Source organism: Neurospora tetraspora (assembly GCF_033439725.1).
Source record: "Neurospora tetraspora strain CBS 560.94 chromosome Unknown B0H65scaffold_1, whole genome shotgun sequence".
NCBI lineage: Eukaryota > Fungi > Ascomycota > Sordariomycetes > Sordariales > Sordariaceae > Neurospora > Neurospora tetraspora.
In genome coordinates this window covers 5,311,539-5,339,017 of record NW_026944383.1, presented here as the reverse complement: position 1 = coordinate 5,339,017, position 27,479 = coordinate 5,311,539, and the positions used below count along the sequence as shown (strand labels likewise).

The window sequence follows — 27,479 nt, the reverse complement described above, 5'->3', positions numbered from 1 at the left end:
AAATAAGAATGGCGAGAATGAAAATAGTAAGAACGATAATATAGAAGCTAATAAGTAATTAGAATTTTGTTAGTTAGTAGTTTTTTTGTTATTCGAAGGAGCTTTTTCGTTATTCTAAGGGGCTTTTACTTATTATTTTACTTTTTTTACTTTTATATAATTAATTACCCCGACGGTTTCCCGTATTATTAGAGTATTGGGATATATAAGATTAATTTTAATATAATAATAAAAAATAGGGTAATATAACGACGATAATTTTAATAATAGAACTTTTTTATAATTATTATAGTCGTTAAATAACGTTTTTAACGGACGAAATTTAATTTAGATATAGTAAATTATAATATTTAATATTAAATCTTTTAATATTATATTTAAATATTTAATATTTTAAGGTGAGATTCTTCTAACTATACTTATATTATATATAAAGTTTTAAAAACCCAACCTTAACTTTGTGTTATATATGATGATGCTGGTATCGCTATTATAATACTAGCCTACAATGCATATGTTGGCCAGCACTAGCCCGCAGCTTTAGCGCGCATTACCCGTAGTATTTGCGTGCTAAGCGCGATTGCGTACGGGACTTAGAAGTTATAAGTGATATTGGTGTTTGTCCGTGCGGTAGTTAGAGTTAGGCGGTGCACGTCCGAAATAGGTTTAAACCTAGGACCTCTTTAACGACCCCCCGGACTCACGTTTGATGGTCACGGTGTCTCTTGCAGGTGTTTTCCGCTGCAGTATCAGCAAGCGCGATTGAGCGTACGTTATCCCCAGCCCCATCAGTCCTTCCCGAGCGGAGCCCAGTCAGCACTTTCCCCAGGTCCACCTCAGTTCAAGATCACCGCCAAGTTCAGTTCACGATGCAGAAGCGGCAAGAGGCGCGGGGTTGCATCTGCAGCTGCCAGCGCTGGAAAGGGTACGGTTGCGCCTTCCTTCGGTTGAGGATTTGAAAAGTTTGCTGACCAGGCCGACACTTGGCATCGACGTGCAGGCAGCCTTCTATGGCATCATCTTCTACTCTCTGTGTCTCGCCTTCACCAGAATCTCCATCCTGCTACTCTACCGGCGCATCTTCACCTACAGCTGAACAAAGCGGGCCATTCAAGTCGGCATCGTCGCCGTCTCGGCCATTGGCCTTTGGCATGTCATATCCGTCTGCACCGCATGTGTCCCTCTCGCGGCCTTTTGTGACTGGAGCTACTTCTGGATCCCCGGAAGAAAGTCTACTGCCACCCCGCCAATGTTTGGAAGCGATCTGTTCATCATGGCTCTCCCCATGCCAGCTCTTTCCAGACTGAAGCTACCACGGCGCCAGAAGATCGCCCTAGTTGGAGTCTTCGCTTTGTGATTTTTGTAAGTCGAGAAGCATCAACCAGCCTCCTCATCCTCCTTGTCCTTCTCGTCCCCTTGCACCGAGGTAAAGGGGCAGTATTTGTGTTCATCATGACTTACCGTTTCCACTTATTTAGCGTTTGCGTCGTCTCTGTCCTCCGCCTCTTGGTTCTGATCGAGCATAACCGCCAATTTGCAGAAGGGCTCAAGACCTATAAGCCGTTCGACTCGACATACAACATGCCGACGCTCGTCTACTGGACAAATGTAGAAGTCAATGCTGCCATTACTTGTGCATGCATCATGACTCTCAAGCCGCTTATCCAGCGACTTTTCCCTCGGCTAATGTCCACCGGTAGCCGATACATCCACGACCAGTCTCCCCTGGATAACCCCTATCCACAGCACCCACAGCAGAAGCATCCACAGTAGGCGAGGATCCAGGCACTCATTTACTCACCCTCACTCTCGTACACATCGACAGCACCGCTCAAACTCTACCACGACGAGCCCCATGTCGGAGATGAAACCAGGTGGAGAGGGCGCCTTGTCGAGCGTGGACGAGTACGACAACTATGACCTTCGCGTCTATAATGAATTGTTTCGAAAAGAAGCCGCGCTGCGAATATCCGACCTCGAAGCCCGGGGGATCGATGGTGGTGGTGGTGGTAGTGGTAGTGGTATGTCGACCGCCTCGACGCAAGAACGTGAGAATAGGGGCCGCGAACTGGAGCGAGACCGAGACCAAGATTCCATGTCAATGACGGGCACCTCCCTTGGTGGGACAGTGTCACATCAACATCGCGACACGTCGGATGGGGATGACGGTGAAGATTCCCAGCTCAGAGCTCCGCCGAGGGCTCATCTGCGATTATCCATCCACGTGACAAAGTCGATTCACGTCACTCGGTCACCGCCCAGCAACTCAGCCACCAGTTGCGACAAGCTCGACGATGCCGCTGACATGCAGGGTAACGGTAACCAAATCTGGGGCGAGCTGTGTGGGGAACAGCCCGGGGAGATGGAGATGGGGGCAGCTTTCTCCAGATTCAGGCCATCTTCCGGCGGGGACCCAAGATGCGCACCGCCACGGGAAATTGCTGGAAGGAGTGGTGACCAGATCGAGACAGTTCAGAGAGACAGTCAGCACCCGATGGTCTCGGCCCCCTGAAAGTACTGGCGTGGTGTCCATGCCGTCGCCTGTGGATGATCTCTATTACATCGTCGACCAAGAGGAGACTCGCGCGGCGGACCGGAACCGTTGATTGGCAAAGTTTTCGAGAACTGGGTCGCTCGGCTAAGCTACGGCCTTAAATCTGCCTTTTTCCGCTCCGGGCTCGGTCTGCCTGCCCTATTCGCCACCACTTTCCTTCCTCATTATTTGTTGGCTTCTAGGCCGAGCGAGAGGGGCATCGTCATTGTCGTCGTTGTCGTCGTCGTCGTTGTCGTTGTCGTCGTCGTTGTCGTCGTTGTTGTCGTCGTCGTCCGAAATAACTGCATGGGTGTTTTGCGGTCTTTGGGGTTTGGCGTTATGGTTCCGGGGGGGAAATGCTATCTGCTGCTGCAAGGTCGGTGTGGAATCATGGGAGCCGTTGGAAAGGGGGATCATCGGTCGGTGTTCGTTACTCGTGTCTCTGATGTCATGATACCTCTTTCGAGTTCCAATTCATCCGGTACAAAAGACTGTTTCTATTGTGTAAGGGGCTGACGTCGGGCAGCTGCGTGGGCTGGAATCGTGCCCTTGGTCCCCAACAGGAGGCGCTCAGGCGCTGAGCATCGGAAGCTTTCCATCGGTTGAATCTCGCCCCGAGGTCCAATAGTCGGTGTCGCTCCCTCAAGGGTGAGCGGAGAAATTTGAACCCAAGGAGTAGAGAGGCCCACTGTCCACCGGCGGACGGTGGTCACGATACCCGTGCTCGGAGCGGGTCTGAAACGGCCTTCGAGGGCGCCTTCATGCTTCTTCAGCTTGGCCTCCTGCCTGCTAACGTTTGCTTTTTGGAGAACGACAACGAACTTTGAGAAAGCGCTCACGGGTAACCAGTTCCTGGACTATACGCGGCAAGTGGGAGAGGAGCGTGTAAATGCAAGATTCCTCCGATCGAGATCATGGAGGACAAATGACGACGACGACGACGTACTGAGGGGAAGAACCGAAGAACGGCACGCCGGCATCACACCGTCACCACCGACAACCGGTCTTCCAAATCTTTTGCCTCAACGGGTCGACAACACACCCCTCTCCGCCAATGTACACGAGATCCCTGGCGACCGGCACGGAAGTTGCGGAGAGGGCGCAGAGTGGGATGCTGGGGTGTTCCCAATGGGGGGTCGCCAATTCATGGAGGGGGGTTCAGGGATTTCTCACTCACTGTACCTGTATGGGTTTAGGCTTTCCACTCGGACCTTCTCCACGTTCCTTTAACCCCATCCGTTCGTCCCTAGTCAACCTCTCCAACGCATAACCGCCAACCGCCAGGGCTTCAGTACGGATGATGCGCAGAGAGCTACTGTGTAAACGATACGACGCCGGCGACGCCGGCGACGCCAACCTCGATGAATCTGACGAATCCAACCGTTCAATCATCTTAGTTGTATTCTACACTAGATTGCTCAAAAGATAACACCCTGCCCGCGCTGCTCAGAGATCAACTCGTCGTCGACTCGTCAGTCGAGGTTGTCGTCTCTACCAAGACTTGGCTCTGCCCGTTGATCGTGTCGGCGTCGCACTTGTTGGTGCGCAGAATGTTCCAGGGGGCAAAGAGTGCCGCGCGTCCTAGCCGTATCGGTGCCGGTTAACACATTGCTACCTCTAGATTGCCGGCTGCCGGCCAAGTGCACGGCCCAACGGATACAAGGAGGTTATCGTTGCCTCCTTTGCTTTGTTTACCTTGGGCTTCGGCTAAGCCTGAAGAAAAAGGGGCTACACTTATCTTGTGGTCGTAATTCCACTGGGCGGAGTTTGATCACAACTGGGTCACGGTAAGCTGGGTACGGCGCGAGTCATAACACCTCGATGGGGCCCACCAAGTCGGCCCTTGTTGTGGTAAAGCAAGAGATTTTGAACCCCCCTTGGAGACAAGCCTTCTTCCATGATCCTTTCACTTGAGCCTTCTTGTTCTGGGGGGTCTGGGCGATCCGAAACGGCCGACATCGTGAAAGAGAAAAATGGGATAGTCAAGTGAACATTTGACACATGAAGCAGCCACCGCTGGGGGCTTGTGCTGTTCATGAACCGCTCATACCGACTCCGAGAACCATCAGACCGGATGCGCACGAGGGCCGGTGCGCCGCATCTGAACTTTTACGCACCTCCTAACATTGGATGTTTGGTCCAGGAATAAATGTAAACAAAACATTGGATCAGACTAAAACTTCCAAAGTTGGAATGACATCCAATGTTGACCGCCCTATAAGCAAAAGGAAGGAAGGCTAGGTACTTTGCCTTCTAACCTCTAAAGGTCAAGGTACCTAGTAGAATACACTGTTGAGTTGAGGTACTTACTGGCAGCGGCCGGTCGGGTGGCCAGGGACGAGTTCAAAAAGCTGGTCACGCATTCCAGAAGTCATAGAGGTACAGCCTGGACTTCCGATGTCACAGATTGGATTTTCCCGCCATGGCACTTTTTGTGCGCCTCAACCCCAGATTTCTGATCCTCAGCCTGCCGTGCTAACCACGGACGAGACCCGGGCAGCTTCGGTCGTAAACAACTGGACTTTTACGGTCTCACCGGCAGCGTGAGGGTCAGGAGCGTCCATCCAGAGTCAACAGTTTCCCTTATCCCTCTTCTCTTGAGCCTCCATTGTGAGAGCTGAGTGCTGATCCATTTCCCATCTTTACCGTTCACAGAGTTGCAAAATGACGCGGACGCTTCACCCCCATGAACATGCTCCTGACTTTAAAGTCCACTGGGAGTGACTTTATATCTCAGCAAACAGGGATGGGGCCTTCCATTCCTAGTCTCGAATGTCGAGGGTGTACCTGGTGTTGGAACTTGACTCCACCGCGGAGCCACGAGATATCCACAGCTTTGGGGGACTACTTTTTTAGGCTGGTTCTCCGGTTTAGCTCCCATACATTTGAAGGACTACTTGCCTCGACCTTCGTCCGATTCTGTCAGCCGTTGGTTCATCCTCTCTTCTCACACCACTATACCTCACCTCACCTCAACCTCGCACCGTCACGAACACTTCTCACTTCTCGCTGGGCGCGACATAGTTCCTGAACCTCCTTCGACGATTAGCAGTTCGTCCCAACATCAGCCAAAGTTCCCAATACGGGGGAACGCCTCTCTTCCATCACACAACAACACCCACCGGTTTCAAGCTTGTGACCCGATAGTCAAGCCGCCAAAATGGCTCGCATTCAAAATCAGCAAAATACCGTCTGGGTTCGCAATGGCAACGCCTACAGCCCTATCGAGACGATCGAAATCGTCGGCCGTCTGGGCACCTTCAAGGCCGGCATATTCCCCGCCAAGACCTTTCTCTCGGCCGTGTCTGCCGGCTGTCTAGCATCCTTCGCCGCTGGTGCCACCCTTATCGCCAGTAATCTTCCCTGGATGTCTGAGAACACTCCTGGTCTCGTCCACGTTACCAGCTCCATTCTCTTCCCTTGCGCCTTGGTTATGATCTTTATGAGCGGTGCCGACTTGTTTACTGGTTCTACCATGGTATGTGATTTTGGGGGTGGATGTTGAAGATGCAAGGTTTCTCTGTTTCTCAGGTGCTAACTTCATGTCCAACAGTTGACTGGTGTGGCTTGTCTTCAAGGCCGTATCCCCTGGCATAAGATGTTGCTGCATTGGTTCATCTGCTTCTGGGGTAACCTTGCCGGCTCTCTTTTTGTTATGGCGATTATCTTTGGTTGTAAGTTGCGTTCTTCTCCTTGTCCGACGGGACTCATGGCCTTGGAGCAACGCTAATTGGTCTCTCTGTTTCCAGATGGCGGCTTGTTCACGGATCCTGCACAGGTAAAGCTGATTCAGAACTTCGTCTACGCCAAGCAAGTTGTTCCCGAATGGCACCAGATCTTCATCCGCGCTATCGGCTGCAACTGGATGGTGTGTCTCGCTGCCTATCTCGGTCTGTCCGGTAGGGATCTCATGTCCCGTGCCATGGGCATGTGGTGGCCTGTGTTCTGCTTCGCCATTCTCGGTCTCGACCACGTTGTCGTCAACATGTTCTACATTCCCTTTGGTATCTGGCACGGCACCCCCGGGGTCACTGTTGGCCTGTACATCTGGAAGGGTATGTTGTCTTGTCTTCCCTTCGCTGGTTGATGGCGACAAAGAAACTAACACTCTTTAACCAGGCATCATTCCTGCTCTCATCGGCAACACCATCGGCGGCGGCGGCTTCTGCGGCGCGTACTACTACTTTATGTACCTCCACAACCAGGACCCGGTTCCCATCGACGGCATCTACTTCCCTGGAGACTTGGCCAAGCTCGAAGAGGGTGGTGCGCTTCCCCAGTACGAGAGTGACGACTGCGTCGCCATCACTCAGAAGGAGCAGAAGAAGTAAATGTTCTGACGTTTGTGCGGCGGTTAATATAGTTTAAAGAGTTGATTATAAGACGCTATGGCGTACTGTAACTGGTATGGTCTCAACGGCGGATTTGGATACCCCCTCGGAGGAAGGTTTTTAGGACTGGAAGAGTTGGGTTTGGGCCACTCTCACGCAAAGGGGGCTGAAGCCTGCACACACGTAATTGTGCAGTGCAGGAATCTCCCCTCTTTCATTGCGGAATGAACGGCATAATGATGGAATCGGAGTTGATCTGCGAAGGGATATGTTGGTTACGGTAAACGTTGGTATATGAAGTCATACTCACAGAGTAATGAATGACAATAACGACTGTTAACGTCAAACTCTCAATCTTTTGGCGGTACCTGGTTCTCTGGTGCTTGGATTGGGAAATCGGTAGTGCAGTGTGCTTGAGTGGCGGTGGGATACTACTCACCGAGCCCCGGCTTCCTGTAGATCGTGAAGCGCGCGTTCTACCAACTTCCGCTTGGTAAACTACGTACCAGGTTGGACCTGTCGATCCCGGGCCAACCTATTGCCATGTGTCAGATTATAAGTTGGCTGATTGAGCCACTACTCCGACAAGTTCGGAGCTCCAGTTTTGCTAATTTGGTATAGTAGTACCAATCTGACAATTAACAGTCTGATTCGTACTTAGGGGGTGCTAGGTTCGAATCGCATTGAAGGCGCGAATTTTTCGACCGAAACTCCCACTCAAATAGACATGCCTATCCACGTAAAGAAACCCCAATAGGGTCCCCGAGGGGTTGTTATTGCCAGCTTCCAGCACAAATGCTGTTTAGCTGGGGGGGTGTGTCAGATTATAGGTTAGCTAATTGAGCCACTACTCCAACAAATTCGGAGCTCCAGTTTTGCCAGTTTGGTATAGTAGTGCCAATCTGACACCATACTGCGGCTTCCTAGGCCTAGAGTAGCATCCAGGATAAGTATTGATCCCTCGCTCCTGCCGCTGGGTTCGCTCGCTGCGCTTTCCAAACTGGACCACTCACCTCTCGAACCTTCATCGTCAGAGGAAACAGGATGCCGCAATCTGGGGCCGAAACCGGGAACAAAACGACTGAGCCTGGTGTAACCTCCGTGGTGCACTGCAGTCGGTGTCCAAAAACAGACAGAGAGCTCTTGCAGAGCTGAGATTGGTAGTAACTAGGTAACCTCAAGGAAAGAACAATCGAACCAGCACTATCATGATTTTAGCCAGTCCAATGTACTTCTGTTAGTGAGCCCAATCCTTAATTAAGTATGGTAAAATTCAACGCTCTACTACCCCTTCTAACAGAGTTTGTGAATGGGTACTTTGTCTGTGTCGCGTGCCCCTGCTGACTTGCCGTCTTCGACCCGCTCTGTTCGAGATCTGCCCGAGTGTTCCGGAATGCCAATGCCACGGTCACGGGGCAGGGCATAAATCGCCGCGCGCGGTCTTATCTGGCTCCCGCTCTTTCAGTTGAGGTTTGGTTGTTCATGTCAGCACTTTGTCGCGGTAGTACGGTAGCCTTTGCAGTATTCGGGTCGCAGTAAGCATACCTCTACTAGAGGTAGGTTAATACACTCGTATTGCATTCATTTTCTTATTTTCATACAAGTTGCTACATTACCCCAAATCGATACAAGGAGATGCATCTGACCAATCAGAAGGCCAGAAGATATCGAAGTTCTTACTACATACGCGAGGCCCTGTAATGAACGCAATAAGAACCACGCTCTTCAGCGCAACATAGTATCTAGCTCCCTATAACTATAGGGCGTCGCCCCCTTAAAAGATAGTGAATGAGGCCATTCCCAATTGATCTGAGCTCCATTGTACGAGCCACAGTGCGAATACTATATCTTCTTAATTGTTGCCTTACTGTGCAAAGCATACTACAGCTGCGGACTATGCCCCTACCGGGCTACCGTGGATCCGAACACAGCCTTAGGCTCGGCTCTTCCCGTCGCCATTCCGGTCCATCGCCTGTTAGTACTGTGCTCGTCAAGCGGGCTAGAAACGGCTTTCTAAATCCATCGGTGTCGGGACCGAGCGTTCTTGCACTGACGAGTCGATACGGATGTCGAATACATCCTTTCTTGGCGACGGCTCTGAGAGCGACGGGCCAGGACCTGCCTTCTCTTTCTCCCGCAGTGCCCCTGATTGCTCTCTAGGGGTACTTATTTAGCTGAGTTCCGAAGTAACGCTTCGGACTCGGCTTCTAGTTTTCCCGTGTGCAACTCGTGAGTGACAGTAGGACACTCGTTCGCTCAACAAGTGTGGTGCAGTGCGGGATAGTGCGTCGTTCACTACACTTTCGAAGTCGGTCATATTCACTACATTGCACTCCACGCACTCGTTGTCGTACACTCATAACAAACCTGGCCGCTTGAAGCACTGCATCATAGTATGTATGAGTGTCCTGCTGCATTCACTCACTGTCAGTGTCAGGTCCATTGCATGCCGCTTCAAACTGTTTCCTACCCTCGAATGAAGTTCATTTGACGTCCATCGGTCTTTATCCTTCCGTCTCAGCTACACTTAAGTCGTAGACTTCAGTCTCGCTCTTGGCAAAGGTCTTTTTGTCTAATAGTAACTACAGCAAAGAACGAAGTGCTTAACCTCCGGCATCCCCGGCCCCATCCAGATGGCCGGGCTCCTAACATTTGTCCTTCAAGCTTCGTGTAGAGCTACCTTGCTTTTCGCTTAACACTTCGTTCGTTCACTACACTGCACCTCTTGAGTACGACATTCAATCTCCGGCTGGCACTGTAGTCTAAACCTGGAAATAACAAAGCCGCAATCACAATAGGAAGCTCTTGAACGGGACCGGTGGTCTACAGGGAGCCAACGCGGTAGTGGATCACAGTAGAGGTACCTACCTAGGTATCCTTTCCTTTGGTTCCAAGGACGAACCTCTTTTGCCATCCGACGTCAACATCAGGTACGATACAACCTCAACAAGCACGGTAGGGGCGAGGACAGCATTTGTTCCGTCGTGGCACTGGTTACCCAGGCAACCCTTTCCACGGTCCCGGCCACCAGTCACTCCATAGTTCAGGCAGGTGAAGTCGATCGAGAACCGTCCTGGATTTCAAGTTGCCACGAGTTGATGCGTCACACAGCTTCAGGGGCGAGGTCCCTTCCTGAACACTTTCGGTACAGTAGTGCTGCAGTTGTGACCTCAGTACAGCCAGGATTGGACGGCTGTTCATCGCCCTCAGCTTGATGCAGATGTACTATGGAACCCCGGTTCTGTTCAGTGATCTCGCATGGTGGTCTGCCGTGAAGGTTGACGGCAACTGTTGTGTCTCCGATAGGAGTGCCTTGCTATTACTGTCACGGCATCTAAAAGCAGGACGAAGGCAGCTGCTGACTGAGAAGCTATACCTTCTTTCGCACCAGTCTCAGATAACTGCTTCTATCATTAAGAAGTCTGGGCTATGATGCCTCTACCTACAACCAACACCGCAACAGCAGTATACTTGTTCACTAGTAAAGGGGGATGGATAGATGTAGACTTTATCTTCGACGGAGAGATATTTCGCCTCCAGTCAACCGGATCGATCCACAGACAACACACCATCCGTAGGCAAATTCTGAACGAACGATCGGTATGCCGCTTCTGGCCGCAAAAGGAGAACACCGAGGGGCAAATGGTACGCACACCCAACACGCACACATTGCCATCCGTCTTTGCAAAACGCTCGAGGAATAAAGTGCGATGGAGAGTACATCTAATGCCATTGGATCATCTTCTCACTAACCTAGGAACCGGCAAAAGCATGATCATACTACCCCAGGATCGAAGAGGCCCCAGAGCCAGGCCTCGAGCGGGATATTGCGCTACCGCCTCACTCATGGTACAGTAATACAGGACCGCTTGGGTTTTGACGTCTTTGGTTCCGTATATTAACTTCCTGCAACACAACAACGGCCCAAAGATCTTGTGGGTTCCAGGCACTGATAGACCCTTGAATAGCCCCGGGACTCCGTCAATAGGACTCAACTCAATGGGACTCAACTCAATGGGACTCAACATGAGCCTGACTCTGTCTGGGTCGTTTAGTTGCATGCAGTGCTGTGGGAACACTTGGTCCGGCCGTCCCTTGACCCCTGAAAAACATGCAACAAAGATGCATCTATCTGGAGACTCAAACTTTATGTTTGCCATAAATAGGTGCATTTAGACAGCGATGTAACGATTCATATTTTTATCAAACTTATAGTCCATGGTGATGGTTTACCTTACCCTTTGGTTGAGTGAAGTGCCATTGGGATTGGATGCTTCCATCCCAAATACCTACCACAACTGCCGTAACAGACGGTAAAGAGGACTGAACTATTGCCCCAACTGCTCGATAACCAAGGGCTCTTGATCTTTGGACGTGAAAATCGATCACGGAACCCTCTCCTTCTTTACTTGTTCCATTCCCCAAAACCATCTCACGATATAGCGCACCCCTGGTCCATGGTTGGTCAACCGCACGGTCACCTCAAGCCAAGCAAAGAAGCGAACCCCAATGAGTGGCCGTCCCAAACATCACAAGCTATCCTAGGTACCGAACCTACCTCGATTAGGGGAACGGACGGACGGGACATGAGGATATGGGGAGATGGGAACATGAGGCCAGACATATAGAGTTGCAGTTTCCCTAGACTCAACCAGGGAATAGCGGAATCACACACTTGAAGTGGTAGTGGGCAAAGCTATTTTTGGTATCTGGGGTAATATAGGGGACCATGAGCGTTGCCCAATCCAGGGGCCCGGATTCGCGGGTAGCCAATATGGATAAATAGGGCCCAGAAGGTCCGCATCCAAACTGTGGTTCAACGCACTTTTAAACTCTCTGTTTTTGTGCGTTTCGGTTCCTTTGGGTTTGGTTTGCGATTGCAATAGTACGGTCCCCGGAGAACGAATGAGTGGTACTGCTACTATCAGGGCCACTCTTGTAATTAATGGCGGCCGCCGGCAGGCGAATTGAACATGACATTTACCTGCAAATGCTGCGATGCATTGCACGATTCCATCACTCAATCTACGCTGCGTGCGTTGCGTGGCAAATGAAGTCTACCATGTTTCTTTCGTCACAATGGTGATTGATCTAGACCCTTTTTATAGGTATTTTGTAGGGAAAGAAGGATGATAAGTGAAGTTGGAGTCTAAATTGCATCACGTTAGCGGTGTCTATAAGAAGGACGTGACAAGCCCTGTTGTTCAGATGCCAAGTTCCTTCTCTTTGATCATTGTCATCATCATAGCCACTTATAACAAAACACCAGAGCTCTCACTAAAGTTCCCTGCTGCAATAGCCTGACCCTTGAACTTCCGCTTGCTCAACACAATACCACCGACTATCAGGCCATCACCACCAGGTATTAGCCAACCACCGACACCTCACACACACAACACAACACTCACAATGGGTCCCATCACCACCACACTCACCGCCCTCCTCTCCCTCACAACACTCGCCCTAGCCGAGTCCCCAGCAGGGACCCCGCGCATCAACTCCATCTCTTACTCGGGCAGCGGCTGCCCACAGACGCAGGCCAAGTTCAGCGGCAGCCTGAACGACCCGACCCTCACCTTCAACCACTTCGCCATCGAGTACCCCAACACGGTAAACCGGACGGCGAACTGCCAGATCCATCTGCAGCCCAAGGGCGTGTCGGCCGGCTGGCAGGTTTCCGTCAAGGACACGTTCGTGGACGGCCACGTGACGCTGGACCCGGGCGCGGCGCTGGATTACTTCTCGACTGTTTACTTTAGCTCTAGTGCGGATAATTCTGTGAGTTTTTTTTCCCGTCCTGTCGTTCCAACGAAAGAAGTAATACAAAGGAAGAGAAGTTGTGGACACTTACTGACATGGATATGACAAAAACAGGCCACCAGCAAGGGAACACTCTCCAACGACGGCTCCGCCAGGATCGACAAGGCAGTCACCCTCCAGAACCACTTCACCGACAGGGCCTGGTCGTCGTGCACCACGTCCTCCGATGACGGGTTTGGCATCTTGAACATCAACTTTCGCGGTGCTCTCCGCAACGAGAAGTCGTACTTTGAGGCGACTAGCGAGACCTGGGACTTTGAGTGGAGGAAGTGCTGAGGTGGTTGGTTAGTTGGGACTGGTTGTTATGACTTGCCTCTGATGTTTCTCTTCGTTTCACGGAGGCCCTCTCTGTTGTTGTTCACCAGAGCGGCTTCTCGTTTTGTCCATTACAACTTTTTGTTACGATAGGGTGGGAGGGAGGCTGGTCAAAAGGTGCTTTCCCAAAAGTAAAAGAAAAGAAAGAGCTCAGCTTGGGTTTAACAGTCAAAGAATAAAGATTTCGAATGAAAACAAAATGAATCTGTCTGGGCTGCAATGTGTGCTTGTCCTTGATTCTCCGAAACCATCAGGTGATAGGCCATCAACAGGTTGGTGCGCCTGGGATGTCTGACCCAAATAACATTAGAGGAGCCGGATGAGTCGCCGAAGTATTGATCAAAGAGGATGAAAGGAGAATGAAGGTACTGGAGTTCTTCTTGACAAGCGCGGGGATTATTCGTCTTGCTTCCTCGATGAACACTCCCTTGCGCAGTAATGGAGTTGCAAGATGCCAGGATTGTAACCCTAACAGAGGCCTCCGGGTCACTCGAGCCCAGAGCCACAAAATAGCTAGAGCTGCTACATCTGGAAGCCGAAGTAAGGATACTACACTTGAAGGGTCGGGCCAAAAGGTTACAAACCCAAATTCGATGGTGGTGTAGCAGAGGTAATTCGGAGTGTTTTTACATCGGTGTTGTGCTGCATAACCGAGGCGTGGTGGGTTCGATTTGGGTTGGGGGTCGTGTACACCACCAAAACTCGACGGACTTTTGAGTTCCGACGATTTACACCGACGGGATACCCAAATTGGCAACTGCAAAAGCTTATATATCGGTTGTGCATGCGATGCGGCTTTCACACCGCAACTCACGAGGCCAATGAGCGCAGAGATGATGGTGTAGTTGTGTTGTGAGGAGGAGTTCATCGCATCCGAGTCATAGCGCACGATAGCTATCAGTATCAGTGCTCGTATCCGAGCCCACCGGTTCATTGCAAGGCATCCCGCGTTCTTATAGGGTAGTAGATTTTGACAAACCTCCCCCGTGCTCATCGTGGTTACCGTGTAGATCGATCTCCTCCGGCGAGTAGATTGCTCATGGAGAGCAGAGGCGCAGCACATCGGTGTCGGCTTATAGGACAACAAGAATGAAAATAAGGAAAGATGAGCGCATGAAGCGACATCGTGATAAGAGCTCATGGTCCAAGCTTCCTGCAGAAGCTCACCAGTCCGGTCACTGCAAGGTAGGTGAGATCTGATATCGATAAGCCTCTTGAACAGTGAAACCTTCCTTCTCAGTGGCTCACCCGAGCTGCCCTTGAATGCATAGCGGTTGCAGTGATGGCAGCAAGTGGAATGCAGCCGCACTACGGCACGTGGTGGCTTCTTCTTTTGTCCGGACACAGACCGACACTCCACGCCTCGGATACTATTGAGCAAGGCACCGGGCAGACCGTTTGGCCATGGCTCGATTCCAAGGTCAAAAAGTCCTTATCTCTTGTGTGAAACATGCGTCATTTTCGGACTGACTGTTTCCCGTAGTGGGAAAGTCAAGGGGGCCCCAAGTCTTCTCAGGCTTGCCAAGCGTGGGAAGTCTTGTTGGATCGGGAAGTCTTGTTCCCTGCCACCAATATCCCTAACCCTGAGCCTGCACCACCATTCCCCCGAAGCAAAATATTCTGGACTCACTACACTGCCCTGGTGCAGTGCCCTGAATGAAATGCTTTGAATGCCGAAGGTGCCTATAAACTCTCAAAACTCCCAAAGACTCTCAAGATTCCCAATGATTCCCATTGACTCCCATTGACTCCCATTGACTCCCAATGACTCCAATGACTCCCATGGATTTGGGATTTCGGAGTTGGGAATTGGGACTTGGAGCTGGGACTTGGAGCTGAGACTTGGAGTTGGGACTTTCTGCCTGCATTTGGAATTCGCCAAGTTCAATTACCCGCCCTGCTCCTTCCCAAAGAATCACCACCCGGCTATATCAAAGGAAAGAACTCCCTCGTTTCTTAAACCTTTAGCCAAATAGTCAAGTAGTTCCTCGCGTAGACCTTTTCTTTTGACTCTCATCGTGACTGTGACTCTCCGTTCGATTCCCCGTTGTGACATTTGTTCTTTGACTTTTCCGATTCCATCGCCTACCCGTGATTTATTATCTCAGTACTTGAAATTCTAATAGGTAAAATAGTAAGAAAGTTCCTTAGGTGGCCAAGGTCGCCTAAGAAGCCTGCAGTTGCAGGCCCTATTATTTTGGCCTTTAGGGGTAGAGTCAACAAGACTTCTCAATCCAACAAGACTTCTCACACGACCAACCGATAGAAACCTACCAAGCCTTACTCCCCTGCAAGACTTGTTGCCCCCTACACACCACCGCTTCGGTCGTCATTGTCATTTGACAATCGGTGACACAGGCGGGTAGACAGCTTCGTTGTTGAGACTGAGGGCTCGTGAGGGGTAGCTCCCACTGTAATTGCGCCCTTGCGCCCCCATCAACGGCATCAGAGAGGAATGGGGCGCTCACTGCAGAAGCCACTGTCAGCCCTCGGATTCGAATTAGTATCGCACCGTCACACCGTTCATTCTTCTTTCCCCTCGTCAACTAGCATCGGATGCCAACATCGGTCTCAAGAGGGTGGGAGAGTGGCAGGCAGGTTTATTGGCAGGGTCGGCAGGGTTCTCCAACCGTTGCAGGTGGCCAGCCATTGTGCGACAATCGGTGAAGAATCTGTGGGAACTGTGTATCGCGGCGGTGGAAAACTTAACAGACCGGCGGGGGACAGATGACGATTTGCATTTCAGCATGCCACCAGCTGACGGTCAAAGATGATGGAAGGCCATTGCCACGGGTTACCGATATCGACGGGTTTTTGAGCCTTGCGCTCTGTTGCATCACCGACAAGTTAGTTGGAGTTTCTTATGGGCCAGATATTGTCCGTGATTCGCTTGCCTTATAATGGGGTGGTAGTTTTGTGAACCCCGAGTGATGAGATGATCGGCAATGGGGGCGATTTCCAACACCGCGTACATTTTAGCATGACTGCCACTACGACCACTGCAGATGCATGGAGCCTGTTCGTCATACTTATTGATTACTAAGGGTAGCAATCCAAGGAAGCGTTTCTTTGAAATGGAGGGAGAGAGAGTGAAAGAAAGCGTCAACAAGAAACAGGAAATTTGGCAGACGGTTCATGTTTGTTCGGTGCAAAAGTTTCGCTGCCCATTCTAGGCAAGAAGGACTGAGAAATACAGTGGGTCAACTTGCACCAGGTACATGGACATGCATGCAAGTGGCCTAGCGATTGGGCACAAGCGCCTTGTACCTCTACTCCGTTCCCACTCAAGCACCTTGACAGTTTCATGAGCTGACCACAACTTTTTAATAAACGGACCATCGAAACGAAAGACGAAAATCAAGAAACTCAATTATATCATCAGAAAGAGTACTCTCTTGATAGTTTCAAGCACGCTGATGTTGAATCTACAATCACTTTTTCTTTCATCCCCTCATTTGGTGGAGATATGGGCAAATGAAGTCTTATTCTTTTCGTTTCGATGGTCCGTTTGCCAAAAATTTGTGGTCAGCTCATGAAACTGTCAAGGTGCTTGAGTCTTGGCAACTGTCAAGGTGCTTGAGTGTGGGAACGTACTTTGCAGTCGTCGTTATCCGGGTCGGCTACGACCTTCCACAGTGAACAGTCTCGTCTCAGAAGATAGTCGGAACCACGAACAACGGCCGGGATGTTACCGGGATGGCGGGGACGGGATGTACGACTTACAGGATGGGAAATGGCATTCCATTCGCCATCCGCCGCCCTCTGCTCCTGCCGCCGGGATTCGACAATTCAATCGTGGCGGAGCTCCATTATTGGAGGTATTGTTTTCGCGCGACAACATCCTCTTCAATCCCTTTTCGACTTTGGTCCTTTCTAACACCACCATCATCCAATTATACGGGCTGCACAAACACGGGAAACGAGCAATGATCGTCATGACCCCCTCACAACAGCCTCAAGCCGTCATCAAGGGCCTCGCACCTGTCCCCTGTCATTGGACGAGACTCCGGGCAGGCGTCACCTCCCACTCCGTCTGAATGTTGGAAACCGCACTCCTTTCTTTATCCCACCTTCACATGTGTGCAAGGCAGCCACGGCAGAGGCAGGCCACAGTGGGCCGGTTAGCGGTTGGCCGTCGTGGACTTGTCCCCCTCCAAAGAAAAAAGGTAGCCGCCGGCGACGGCGTTCCGAGTTTCGAAAGCCCATCTCGAGGATACCAACTGAACCTGTGAGAGCCTGGCTTCCCGTCGCAAATCGCAGGTGGAATAACGTTGCCGATGTGACACACTACGCTGTCCACTCTTTGATGGTCCCATGGAGGGAATTGGTCGCGGCAGAGACCCGAGATCACGGTGATTACCTGCCGGCGAACGATGCTGCGCAATGTGGTACTCCCGGTCGGTTTCCACCCTCGTCGACGGATTCCAGCGCACAGATTGAGAGCGCACTGCAGATGCAGGATGCTGAGGTGGTAGTGAGATGGTGAGATGGATGGGTGAACTTATAGGATGGGGGGAAAGAGGTACGTAGTCAGTCGACGGTATCCCGTACAGTGCCTTCTCCTGCCAATTTTGGCCAGTTTGCTGATCGGTGTCCGGAGTGCGGTGCAGTGACGACGGGAACCACTCGGAGTCGCCACTTTCTGTTTACCTCAGGTTGGCTTGACTTCGCGGCCAACCTGTTTGCTCCAAAAGTGCTTTATCTGATCTGCCCCTCCATCCCTTCACCTGCCCTGCTGCCTTGTGCAGACGGGATATAAAACTTGCCCTTCGTCATATCAAGGTCGTTGACCTCTTTCCTTCAAGTCATTCTTATTCCGTCGAGTGTTTGCATCATCTTCACCACTGCTGCAGAGGTTAGTGATCCCGACGATCAAGGCCCTTCCTTTCATTACCTCTCACCAACACCACAAAAGCTGGACACAGCTTTCTGCCTACCGTCTCTGAAGCACTGGATACCCTCACGAGGTCTAGGGACCCTTAGCTGACCACTGTTCCTGGATCTCTAGTACCATTCATCATGGCCTCACCACCTATGCCCATTCAGTTGTCCGGGCGACGTAGGGGGTCTGCCGCACGTAGGGAGTCTAGGGACTTCCATGAAACCCTCCTCGACACAGTATCCCTGCTCGGGACCTCATACCTATCCACCGCGCCGATCGCCCAAGAAATCCTCGCCAGGGATCTAGCAGAGTTAGAGGACGACGAGCAACATGAACGAGATGAGGAGTGCCGCTCCGATGACGAGGAAGATCTCGAACCGCCCATCGACGTCGGGTCTCTGCCCGTTGGAGCTCATCTAGTCTCGCGGCCTGGCGGCATCGCCTATGGCACCCTCAGGCCCATCATCGCCAGCGAAATGCAGGGTAGTCCCATTGTCTGCGAGACCGATGTTGTCGAATCCCGCGCCGCAGAACGCAGTCTTCTTCGCGATAACCATCTTCTCCCACCCAAGCATCCTCGGTCACCCAACGATCCTCTATGGAAGAAGATCTACCGCCGTCTGTTCAGTACAAAGGTCCCTGTCTCGGACAAGCTCTTCGAGGAGACACCGCTCCTTCAGGAGTATCCTTTGCCGCCATCACCAACCATCAGCGAGGAGATCAACCAATGGGAACGAGCTGTTGCTCAGAACATGCTCAAGACAACCTGGCAACGTGAGGCCCAGACAATCACCAAGTACTCGCGATCACTTATCGTGACTTTCCTGCTGCACTACTCGGTCACCGTGACCAGTGTCTTTACAGTCGGACGTATTGGGCGCTTGGAGCTCGGAGCAGTCAGTCTCGCCACCATGACGGCCAACATCACATGTTACGCTCCAGTCCAGGGGCTTTCGACATGCTTGGACACGCTCTGCGCCCAGGCATTCGGGTCTGGTCACAAGAAGCTGGTCGGCCTTCAGTTACAGAGAATGACCTATCTTTTATGGCTTCTACTCCTGCCCATTGCAACACTCTGGTGGTTCTCCGGTGGCGTCTTGAACCGCATTATCCCCGATCCGGATACCGCAGCACTGGCCGGCATGTATCTCCGAGTTCTCATTCTTGGCACTCCCGGAGTGGCGGCCTTTGAGAGCGGCAAGCGCTTCGTCCAAGCCCAAGGCCTCTTCCATGCCACCACATTCGTTCTTCTTATTGGTGCACCACTCAACGTGCTGGCCAACTGGTTTTTCGTTTGGAGGATGGGATGGGGATTCACGGGTGCCGCAAGCGCTGTCGTTTTTACACAGAACCTTCTGCCGTTCCTTCTCTTCCTTTATGTCCGCTTCGTCCAGGGTATGGAGTGTTGGAACGGACTGAGTCGACATGCGTTCAGTAACTGGGGTAAGTGGAGGTTCATCTGATGTGTGATCAAGACAATTTACTAACATCCAAACTAGGTCCTATGATCCGATTGGCTTTGCCTGGCATGATCATGGTTGAAGCTCAATATTTTGCTTTCGAGGTTCTCACACTTGCCGCCAGTCAATTCGGCAGTGCCCATCTGGCTGCGCAGAGCGTCCTGGTCACGGTCACATCGACGACATTCAACATCCCTTTCCCACTCTCTATTGCTGCTTCCACGCGTGTGGCCAACCTCATTGGCGCCAAACTGAGTGACGCTGCGCGTACCAGCGCCAAAGTGGTATGTTCCGGACTCTTGAAGGCCAAACGGTTACGCAGAAACACTGACTTACACAATCTGTCTAGGCACTTTGCTGCGGTATTGTTGTCGGTCTGTTCAACATGACACTACTCAGCACTTTGAGGTTCAAGATCCCGTATCTTTTCACCAACGATCAAGAAGTGGCTGCTATTGTGTCCAAGGTTCTACCGATCTGCGCAGCGTTGCAAATGGTAGATGCCCTGGCGGCGATATCCCACGGTCTTCTCAGAGGCATCGGAAGACAGGGTATTGGCGGTTTCACCAATCTCTTCTCGTACTACCTCATTGCCCTGCCCATTTCGTTCTCGACGGGATGGGCTCTGGGATGGAAATTGCAAGGACTCTGGTTTGGAGTTTCAATTGGTCTGGCCGTGTAAGTGGTGACCCATTCATTCACAGTGGTTATCAGCGCTATCTTTTAGCGCATGATTTGCAGTGCATTAGGGCCGAAACGCATGCTGACGTTTGTGCTTTCTAGGGTATCCACAGTTGAGCTCTGGTATCTCCACCAGGCCGATTGGGAGCACGCCGTCCAAGAAGCCGAGAACCGGTTGAGGTCTGATGAAGCTTGTCATCAAAGTCAGCGTAGGGAGTCTAAGTAATGCCTTGGCTGAGGCTGGTAAGTGTCAAAATGACTGAAGTAAAAAGCAACCAAAAACGAAACGAAACGAACATGACAAGAACAAAAACAAAACGAAAGACGAGGTGTTTGAGTGAGCAAAAGGGAGGTTGCATTGTCCGGGTTTGACGGCTTACGTACTTTGCATGAACCACATAGCCGCTGTGCGGCACCGCCTTGGGAGCATGATATCACGGAGTTTGGGTTTCACGGAGTCCAATCAGCATGTACTGCATGTTGTGCTAGGTTAGTGTAGACGTCCGAGTTGTTGAGGGGGTGGCGTCATATAGAGTTTTGAAAACAAAGGACGTTATCACTCAAGCCAAAAAGGAGACTACGACCGTTCGAGTTGTCTCGGGTAAGCGACCGCGACTCTTGTCTTGTGTTCTGTCTCAAAGGAAGTCCTTTCGCCGCATTTCAAAATGTCTTGGTCACAAAAGCTGCTGGACGTTGTGAAGTTGTGATACACGACGTTGAAAGTTTCCCTTGAACGGGACCACCAAAATCTCTTGGCCATACGTCATCGAGCATGTTCATAGCACTTTGTGGGGGGTAGAGGTACGTACCCGTTCGCGCCGCCGCGGCCGCGCGTGTACCGTACAGTACAGTACCGCAACGAAGTACAGAGACACTGTGGAACTCCCTTATCAACACCAAGGTCGATCCTCGGATAGCGCATGGCGATGCGATCGTGTCAGTATGGATCGTAAGAGGATCGTAAGAGATGTCGAATCGTAAATGTCTGATCGTAAGGGATATCATCTGTTGTTCCTAGAAAAGGCACTTGGGTTCTATGTGTGATTATTTTGGTGTGTTCGTTCTTGGAAGGAAGTGGTAGTGGTGATGTCTCGGTACCGGTACTGGTTGGTGTGTTGCGCTGGAGTGCAAGTGGGTGGTAGGACAAAATGTGGATCCCTTCCCTTCCCTTCTCTAACATCCATCTCCGGGCACCCGATCCACGTCGGATGAACAACTTGACTGTTACCAGTTCATCAGCCGTTACACAACAAGTCTCAATCAAGTCTCAATCACGTTCGAGGTAGATGCGGTACATAGGTAATTGATAGGTATGTTGTCTTATTATTGACTAGGTAGGTATAAAATATGGGGGGAATCTCTAAAACATCTAAAACGTCTAAAATGCAGAAAAATACATGTAAACATCAACTCCATAGCTCATCCGTTATCAGGTATCCCGTAAAAAACATGACCAAATCAAAACATAAACTCCATAAATCATGCATGCTTCTTCTTCGCCCTTCAAAACCAACGAAATTTTGACTCCCGCTGCAATAAATGCCCAAAACAAGGGGATATCTGATCGTTTGATGTCGCCGTGGATGTTGATGTTGATGGTGATGGTGGATGTAATAATGTGTACAGGTAGTAAAACGACCCCCGGTTTTTTTGGAGACGGTTTAACTTTGTGAGTGACTCTGTCACCTGATTGTAGGGGGATTATGTATCCTCTTTTCTTTCTCTTTCTCTTTCTCTCTGTGTTTGTTTGTGTTATGTGTTGGTGCTATCTCAGGTAGCGAAGCGAGTGATTTGGATCAATCCCTCATAAAGACTGATCCGTGCGCTTGATGCATAAAACGACCGACTTCCGTTGTCAAAAACCCGTTTAAGGGTTGCTAACATAAGACCTTGCCCTCTCCAACGCCAACTGGTCATGAACCAGCGGCGCATTAGGATCGCGTTCGTTCTTCTGGTTCTCAATATCCGAATCATGGCTATCCTCCTCACCATCATCACCACCATAAGCGTACTTGGATCTCTTGCGGATGCGAGCGCCAAACTTCCAGAAAGCGAAGGGGATCGCGCAGCACAGCAGACCCAAAAAGGCCAAAAAGGTCGAGGCCCACTGGTCGCCCATGCGGTGGTACATCTGCTCAGTGAACAGGACGGTGCCGGCACCCCAGAAGGAACGAATAAAAGTCTTGGCGGCGAGCGCGGACGCGGCCTGGTGCTGGTACGAGTCGACCAGGTAGTTGTTGGCTGCGTTATACAGGAAAATGAAGCCGAAGCCGATGGGGAAGCCGGCGAGGCAGGGGCCGACCCAGATCAGGCGCGGGTACGAGGACCAGGCGAAGATGAAGAGGCCGATGGGGATGAACCAGCACGAGACCATCATGGGGATCAGCCGGACCTCGGCGGGCGGCTTGCCGTTGTATTTCTGGACTTGGGTGAGGTAGTGCTTGTTGACAATGGGGGCGCACATGGCCGAGCAGATGACTCCCACCGCGAGCGGGATGAACATGAGGCCCGTCTGGCCGTGCGAGTAGCCCTTGCCGCCCTCGAAGACGACGGGGTAGGCGACGAAGAACATGTAGAGAAGACCGTAGAGGACCGACATGTAGAGCGAGATGAGCAACACGATGAGCTCGCGGAACAAGAGCTGGAAGGGCCGAATCAGGAAGACGGACATGCGCTCCGAGAAGGGACGCTGGTCGAGATCGCCCTCGGTCACGTACGAGTTGTCACCGGTCTGCTTGCGGAGGTTCTTGGCGCGGCGACCGAGGATGGTGGGTGCGTAGGTCTCCTTGACGGTGAAGGTGATGAGGACCCAGACGACGAAGGCCAGGATGAGCTGGATCCAGTAGAGCCAGCGCCAGCCGGCGAGGCAGAGCCAACCACCGACGAGAGGACCGACTGTGGAGGATTTGGTTAGTGTTTTCTATTCCGGTAGGTGAAAAAGGGGTAACTGGAAAACTTACTAGCAGGACCGATGAAAGGAGCAGCAGAAAAGGCAGCCATGGGGACACCACGCTCCTCGTTCCTCCACAAATCGGCAAGAGTACCGCCGACCAGGGTCATGGGCGCGGAGAAGGCAATACCGTCGATCAAGCGGCAGACAATGAGGGTACCGATGTTCTTGGAGACGGCGCAGGGAATGGTAAAGACAACGGCCATGAGAAGCGTTGTGCCATAGATGATCTGTCTTCCAAAGACTTCGGAAAGCGGAGCGAAGACCATGGGACCTGTATCATCTTGTTAGATCTCGGAGAAAACCCAAGATGATCTTCTTCCCCAGATTGTAAAAACTTACCAACACCGAAACCAACGACGAAAACGGTAATGGGGAGGAGAGCGGCCTCGTGGCTGATGCCGAACTCATGAGCTACACTGTCGACATCGGCAGTGATGACGGAGGAACAAAAGGCGACGACGAAACAGGTGATGGCGACGACCATGGTACAGTACCACTTGTACGCTTTCGACCAGTTCTTGGGGTTTGCAGGGTCTCCTTCCGAAAACGTGACGAGCTTGTAGTCCTGCTGTGTCTCTCCTCCTTCGGGGATCTTTTCCTTTGGGGGTTGTGGCGCCCCAGCCGCCGTGGGCGCTGCTTGTGTTGCTGGCATGGCGATGTCTTGTGGTGTTGATGCTACTAAGTCAGAAGTGGAAGCTTGTTGTTGAGAGAGGGCTAGACTGTTGTCGACGACGTTCGTCATCTTGTTGTGTCTCAGGGTATTCGGCTCGGTTCAGGGGTAAATCGATCGATCCGATTAGTGGTTTACCATGCAACGGGGTGTAAACACCGGTATATCAGAGAGAGACCGAAAGAGAGAATGAGTGATAACCCCCAGTGGATGGTTAATGTGCGTGAATTATCTGATAATGATGAGGACCATTTTCGTCTGGGGAAGGGCCCGTCCGTGACATTATATGTTTTCCATCTCCATTGACACTCTCGTCGTCTATCGCGTACGGTCGTCGCCACTTTTCACGATCACCCCTGCGTAGATCATCAACAAAGGAGCCTCGTGCCCTCGCCGTCGTGGTTATGCGGTACGTACTGCCTGCTGCGTAGGGGTTGGTGTAGGTACTTCTGTATTGTACCATCACGGTCTCCTCTTTGGGGTTGGACTCGCTCGCTTCTTACAGCGAGCACGTCTCGCGGTGCGCCCTTGACGCCCTACAACGTGACCCAGAACCAACCAATAAAAGTGCTCAATGGCCTGGGATAGGTGCTGTCGCCATTGCGGCTGATAGTCCTTCCTGATGGTTATCGCCATGTCCCTGATGGCGATAGTGGGCCCCTTGAAACAAGGACTTCAGGGACGGTCATCCCAATCAAGTCAGAATCGTCCCAGCAGCCAGCTGCCAGAACCATGACGATTGCCAAGAAGAGATTGCTATCGTCGAACTTCTGTGCAGTTCATTTCAGGTTTGCTGGAACCGTCCGAGACCGGCCCCAGTTTAACAGGAGGGAGAGGGGCTGATTGGCCGAAAGGCTCGGCATCGCGAAGTTAGACGCGACGAACTCATTCGCCCTTTTGAACCCTCGACCAGTTCAGACGAGGATACTACTCCAATGTCACCGCCATGGCTAGAACGGGCGTTGAATGCTACGTATCTGGTTGATGCCCAACAAAGGAAGGAGGTGATGCCTTTATCACTGGATTCAGCATCACCGGATTGTCAGATTTTCGAGCTTATCATCCTCTCGGTCCACTGTTGATACAGGAGATCTCCTCCAGAATAGCGGCATCCCACGAGGAAGTGGACGCTTGACCGTGTGAGTCAACACTTGCTGGAAAAACCTCGAGGCCCACTAGGCCATTGCTCCCATGATACAGCGGGATGTGAGGTGAGGCTATCGCGCCTCTTAGCGGCTGCTTCAGGTGTACTGTTCCACCCGGGCTGCAAACCCGGGCAATAGCTTCGGCGTTCGCAACAAAAGGGTTCTGGGCAGGTAATGACTTCGGAGTTGGCCCCTCCGGGCATCAACTCCGTATTTGTCCGTCTAATTTGGCTAGTGCTCAATGTCAACCGCTGGGATGTCAAAGAGCCCCATCCCGGAGACGGAGGAGCCACTTGCGGGGAGGAACCGGTTGGGGGCCACGGAGCCAACCCCTGCCGGTCTTGCCCTGTGACCTCACCCCTGCGGCCCTGTCACCGTTCCGCTCGTCGAATCCGGGTCCGATCCTCCGATCCACTCGACCCGAAGAGCGACCACGGCCGGATTTCGGGGATTTGCAGCGGGAAGCGATTCGGCAGGAATCCGTACTGTGTCATAGGGCTACATGATACGTGCCGAATTGGCCTGCTGCTGTGTTCTTCGACTGCGGCGGTGAACGTGTAGGTCGGTGATAATCTTCTCTTCCACAAGATGCTGCTCTGTATCAGCGCTCATCACATTGAATAGGGGATGGGAATGCTCGTTGACACGCCACCTGTAGTAGGAAACACGCAGTCGCAGGGGCAGCATCGCACCATGACCAACCCACCCGACCAAGTGTACCTATGTAGAAGGTACCTGGCGAACACGGTCCGATTTCACGTTGCAATGTTCGTCCAAATTCCATGCATTGCATTAGTGTTCTTCTTGTGCTTTGGTCGCAGTTTGGTCGGCTTGTCCATTCGGCGTGGGGGTTTGATGCACAAGACTTTCTCGTTGCGGTCTTTTCTCTTTCATCGTTTGGGCCTTTGTGGCAAGCTGTGAATATTCTGGTCGTATAGTCAATGACTGATTGAAGGCTTTGCATATGACAATCCAAATGTTCGCCGTGGAGCGATGATGGAGCCCATCACGTACGATGGCGTAAGGGTCTGGGTGATGGAGGGGTCCTTGCAATTTCCAACGACGGAAAAAACTCCGTCTTCGCGACAGCGAGTGGACCCGAGCGAACCAAGTGGAACGGTTCGGATATGGTAGTATGGCATGTGTTCGCGCTCACGTGATCTGACCAATGACCGGCACCAGGCACTCCGGGTCTCCGACACTGGAGCAATTGTTTTGAGATCTTTCCAATCCAAGCCAAAACTCGAATCTCCAACATGTCGACAGATCACCATCAGATGAAACCAAATCCTGCGAGGTGATTAGAGCGACTGTGTAACTGCCTAGCGCGACTGTGTGGAGATAAGGTGTAAGTCGCATCCAAAGACCCTAAGGTTAGTGTTAGGGTTAGCGGTTAGGGTTAGGTGTTAGGGTTAGTCAGGGTTAGTTCCGGGGGTGCAGGGGGCCGGTGAGGGGCCCCCGCGTGTGAATGTAAATTCGGCGTTCGAAAAGATGTAGTTTTGAGCTTTCGTTATTATCGTTTAGAATGAAAACTTCCGGTGATGGTTGTCATGACTTTGGCCGCGCAGGTTTGATGCCAGCTTTGGAGCTGAGGCCCGTGCCGGAGCTTTCAAATTTGTATGGCCCCACACAGTCGCGCTAGGCAGTTACACAGTCGCTCTAGTCGGCTCGAAATCCTGCTACCGGATCTTGTCAATGCACGTCAAAGACTCCGCCACACCAGATCCCGATGTTTTCGAGATTCTACAAATCCCCCACACGGCGGTGAAGACTGTTGCAATTGCGCTGCGGCCCTTTTCTCTCGCTTTTCTCGGACGCGATCAAGCGATCGAGATCATTGAAAAATTTTGTGTTCAAGGCCCATTGAAATTCCACCTTGACCTCAGCACGTTGGCTTCTCGTTCTTCTCGTTCTGGAACTGTCTCGTTCGATCCGTCGGCCGCTGGGTTTTTGACATTGCGCGAAACACCCGACCCACGCGACCTGACAGACCCTGTCGCTTCGACAACGATGCACTTCGTTGAAACACGACTTGGCAAAGCTTCGTCCTCGGGCCGTCGCCCCCCATTGACAGACGCAACCAATTGACAACGAACTTGGCAGTTCAAGAGCGCCAAGCTCGCTCAAAAGTTATTCGGGATTCTCCGTTGAGGTTCTTTTTCGATGGTCACCCATCATTGCCTATCAGTGACTCTCGACTCAACGATACCACGGACTGGCGATATCACAAAGCTCGCAACATTGAAACAACTTGAACGAGCTGGACAGTTCTGGCTCCCAAAACGAAGGGTCGAAGCGAAAATCCACCTCGCATGCAAGTTTGGCATTTGCTCCGGCGGCCCCAGCCTTTGGCTATAGAGGCCCCAACCCTTATAGAGGCCCCAATCGGGTTAGGGTTTAACGTGCACATAATTTTTTATAGCGGTTTATTTTAACTAGATAATAATTGTATAATAGCCTTCCCGTGTGAAATAGTACCAAGCCCAGTCAACTAGTAGACCCTATGTGTATGACCCTTATTTTTAGATTTAGTGATTTTGAATATGCCTTTTAACCTAACCTTCTTTCAATTCTCTCTTTATAATTAAATTACCTTTTATTACTAGAATAGGTTAAAGTCGACCGCAGGTACGTAAATATTAATTATATTAATTATTGTAACCGTTTATTAATTTTCTTAAAATTATAT

The 27,479-nt window shown here is 51.4% G+C and overlaps 6 protein-coding genes across 6 annotated transcripts; 4 read left to right on the top strand and 2 right to left on the bottom strand.

The window, feature by feature from the left end:
• Positions 1–1,452: 1,452 nt before the first annotated feature.
• Positions 1,453–2,512, top strand: B0H65DRAFT_544714 (uncharacterized protein; the record flags this gene model as incomplete). The annotated part of the gene is made up of 2 exons (XM_062829315.1): positions 1,453–1,769; positions 1,852–2,512. The coding sequence occupies 2 exons, from the start codon at positions 1,453–1,455 to the stop codon at positions 2,510–2,512; spliced, it is 978 nt and encodes a 325-aa protein (XP_062686843.1).
• Positions 2,513–2,692: 180 nt separating this feature from the next.
• Positions 2,693–3,449, bottom strand: B0H65DRAFT_544713 (uncharacterized protein; the record flags this gene model as incomplete). The annotated part of the gene is made up of 3 exons (XM_062829314.1): positions 2,693–2,835; positions 3,051–3,319; positions 3,373–3,449. 3 exons carry the CDS (start codon positions 3,447–3,449, stop codon positions 2,693–2,695), a joined length of 489 nt encoding a protein of 162 aa, XP_062686842.1.
• A 2,244-nt stretch (positions 3,450–5,693) lies between these two features.
• B0H65DRAFT_414977 (Formate/nitrite transporter-domain-containing protein) lies at positions 5,694–6,864 on the top strand (the record flags this gene model as incomplete). Its single annotated transcript, XM_062823956.1, has 4 exons — positions 5,694–6,011; positions 6,087–6,207; positions 6,283–6,588; positions 6,653–6,864. 4 exons carry the CDS (start codon positions 5,694–5,696, stop codon positions 6,862–6,864), a joined length of 957 nt encoding a protein of 318 aa, XP_062686841.1.
• A 5,245-nt stretch (positions 6,865–12,109) lies between these two features.
• On the top strand, positions 12,110–13,112 carry B0H65DRAFT_48747 (uncharacterized protein). The gene is made up of 3 exons (XM_062827703.1): positions 12,110–12,219; positions 12,273–12,642; positions 12,739–13,112. The coding sequence occupies exons 2-3, from the start codon at positions 12,274–12,276 to the stop codon at positions 12,958–12,960; spliced, it is 591 nt and encodes a 196-aa protein (XP_062686840.1). The 5' UTR covers positions 12,110–12,219; position 12,273; the 3' UTR covers positions 12,961–13,112.
• A 4,640-nt stretch (positions 13,113–17,752) lies between these two features.
• B0H65DRAFT_48652 (mate-domain-containing protein) lies at positions 17,753–20,465 on the top strand. Its single transcript, XM_062827691.1, has 4 exons — positions 17,753–19,324; positions 19,381–19,625; positions 19,691–20,019; positions 20,125–20,465. The coding sequence occupies exons 1-4, from the start codon at positions 18,019–18,021 to the stop codon at positions 20,246–20,248; spliced, it is 2,004 nt and encodes a 667-aa protein (XP_062686839.1). The 5' UTR covers positions 17,753–18,018; the 3' UTR covers positions 20,249–20,465.
• A 1,424-nt stretch (positions 20,466–21,889) lies between these two features.
• On the bottom strand, positions 21,890–23,627 carry B0H65DRAFT_416127 (MFS general substrate transporter; the record flags this gene model as incomplete). The annotated part of the gene is made up of 3 exons (XM_062824028.1): positions 21,890–22,917; positions 22,983–23,246; positions 23,315–23,627. The coding sequence occupies 3 exons, from the start codon at positions 23,625–23,627 to the stop codon at positions 21,890–21,892; spliced, it is 1,605 nt and encodes a 534-aa protein (XP_062686838.1).
• Positions 23,628–27,479: the final 3,852 nt, after the last annotated feature.

What these genes read in the sequence shown, in the direction of transcription:
- B0H65DRAFT_48652 (XM_062827691.1), top strand. Translation starts at nt 18,019, where the DNA reads ATGGCCTCACCACCTATGCCCATTCAGTTGTCCGGGCGACGTAGGGGG. An exon ending in CGCGTACCAGCGCCAAAGTG is followed by an intron (nt 19,626 to 19,690) that starts GTATGTTCCGGA and finishes CAATCTGTCTAG; the next exon opens with GCACTTTGCTGCGGTATTGT. An exon ending in GTTTCAATTGGTCTGGCCGT is followed by an intron (nt 20,020 to 20,124) that starts GTAAGTGGTGAC and finishes TGTGCTTTCTAG; the next exon opens with GGTATCCACAGTTGAGCTCT.
- B0H65DRAFT_48747 (XM_062827703.1), top strand. Translation starts at nt 12,274, where the DNA reads ATGGGTCCCATCACCACCACACTCACCGCCCTCCTCTCCCTCACAACA. An exon ending in GCTCTAGTGCGGATAATTCT is followed by an intron (nt 12,643 to 12,738) that starts GTGAGTTTTTTT and finishes TGACAAAAACAG; the next exon opens with GCCACCAGCAAGGGAACACT.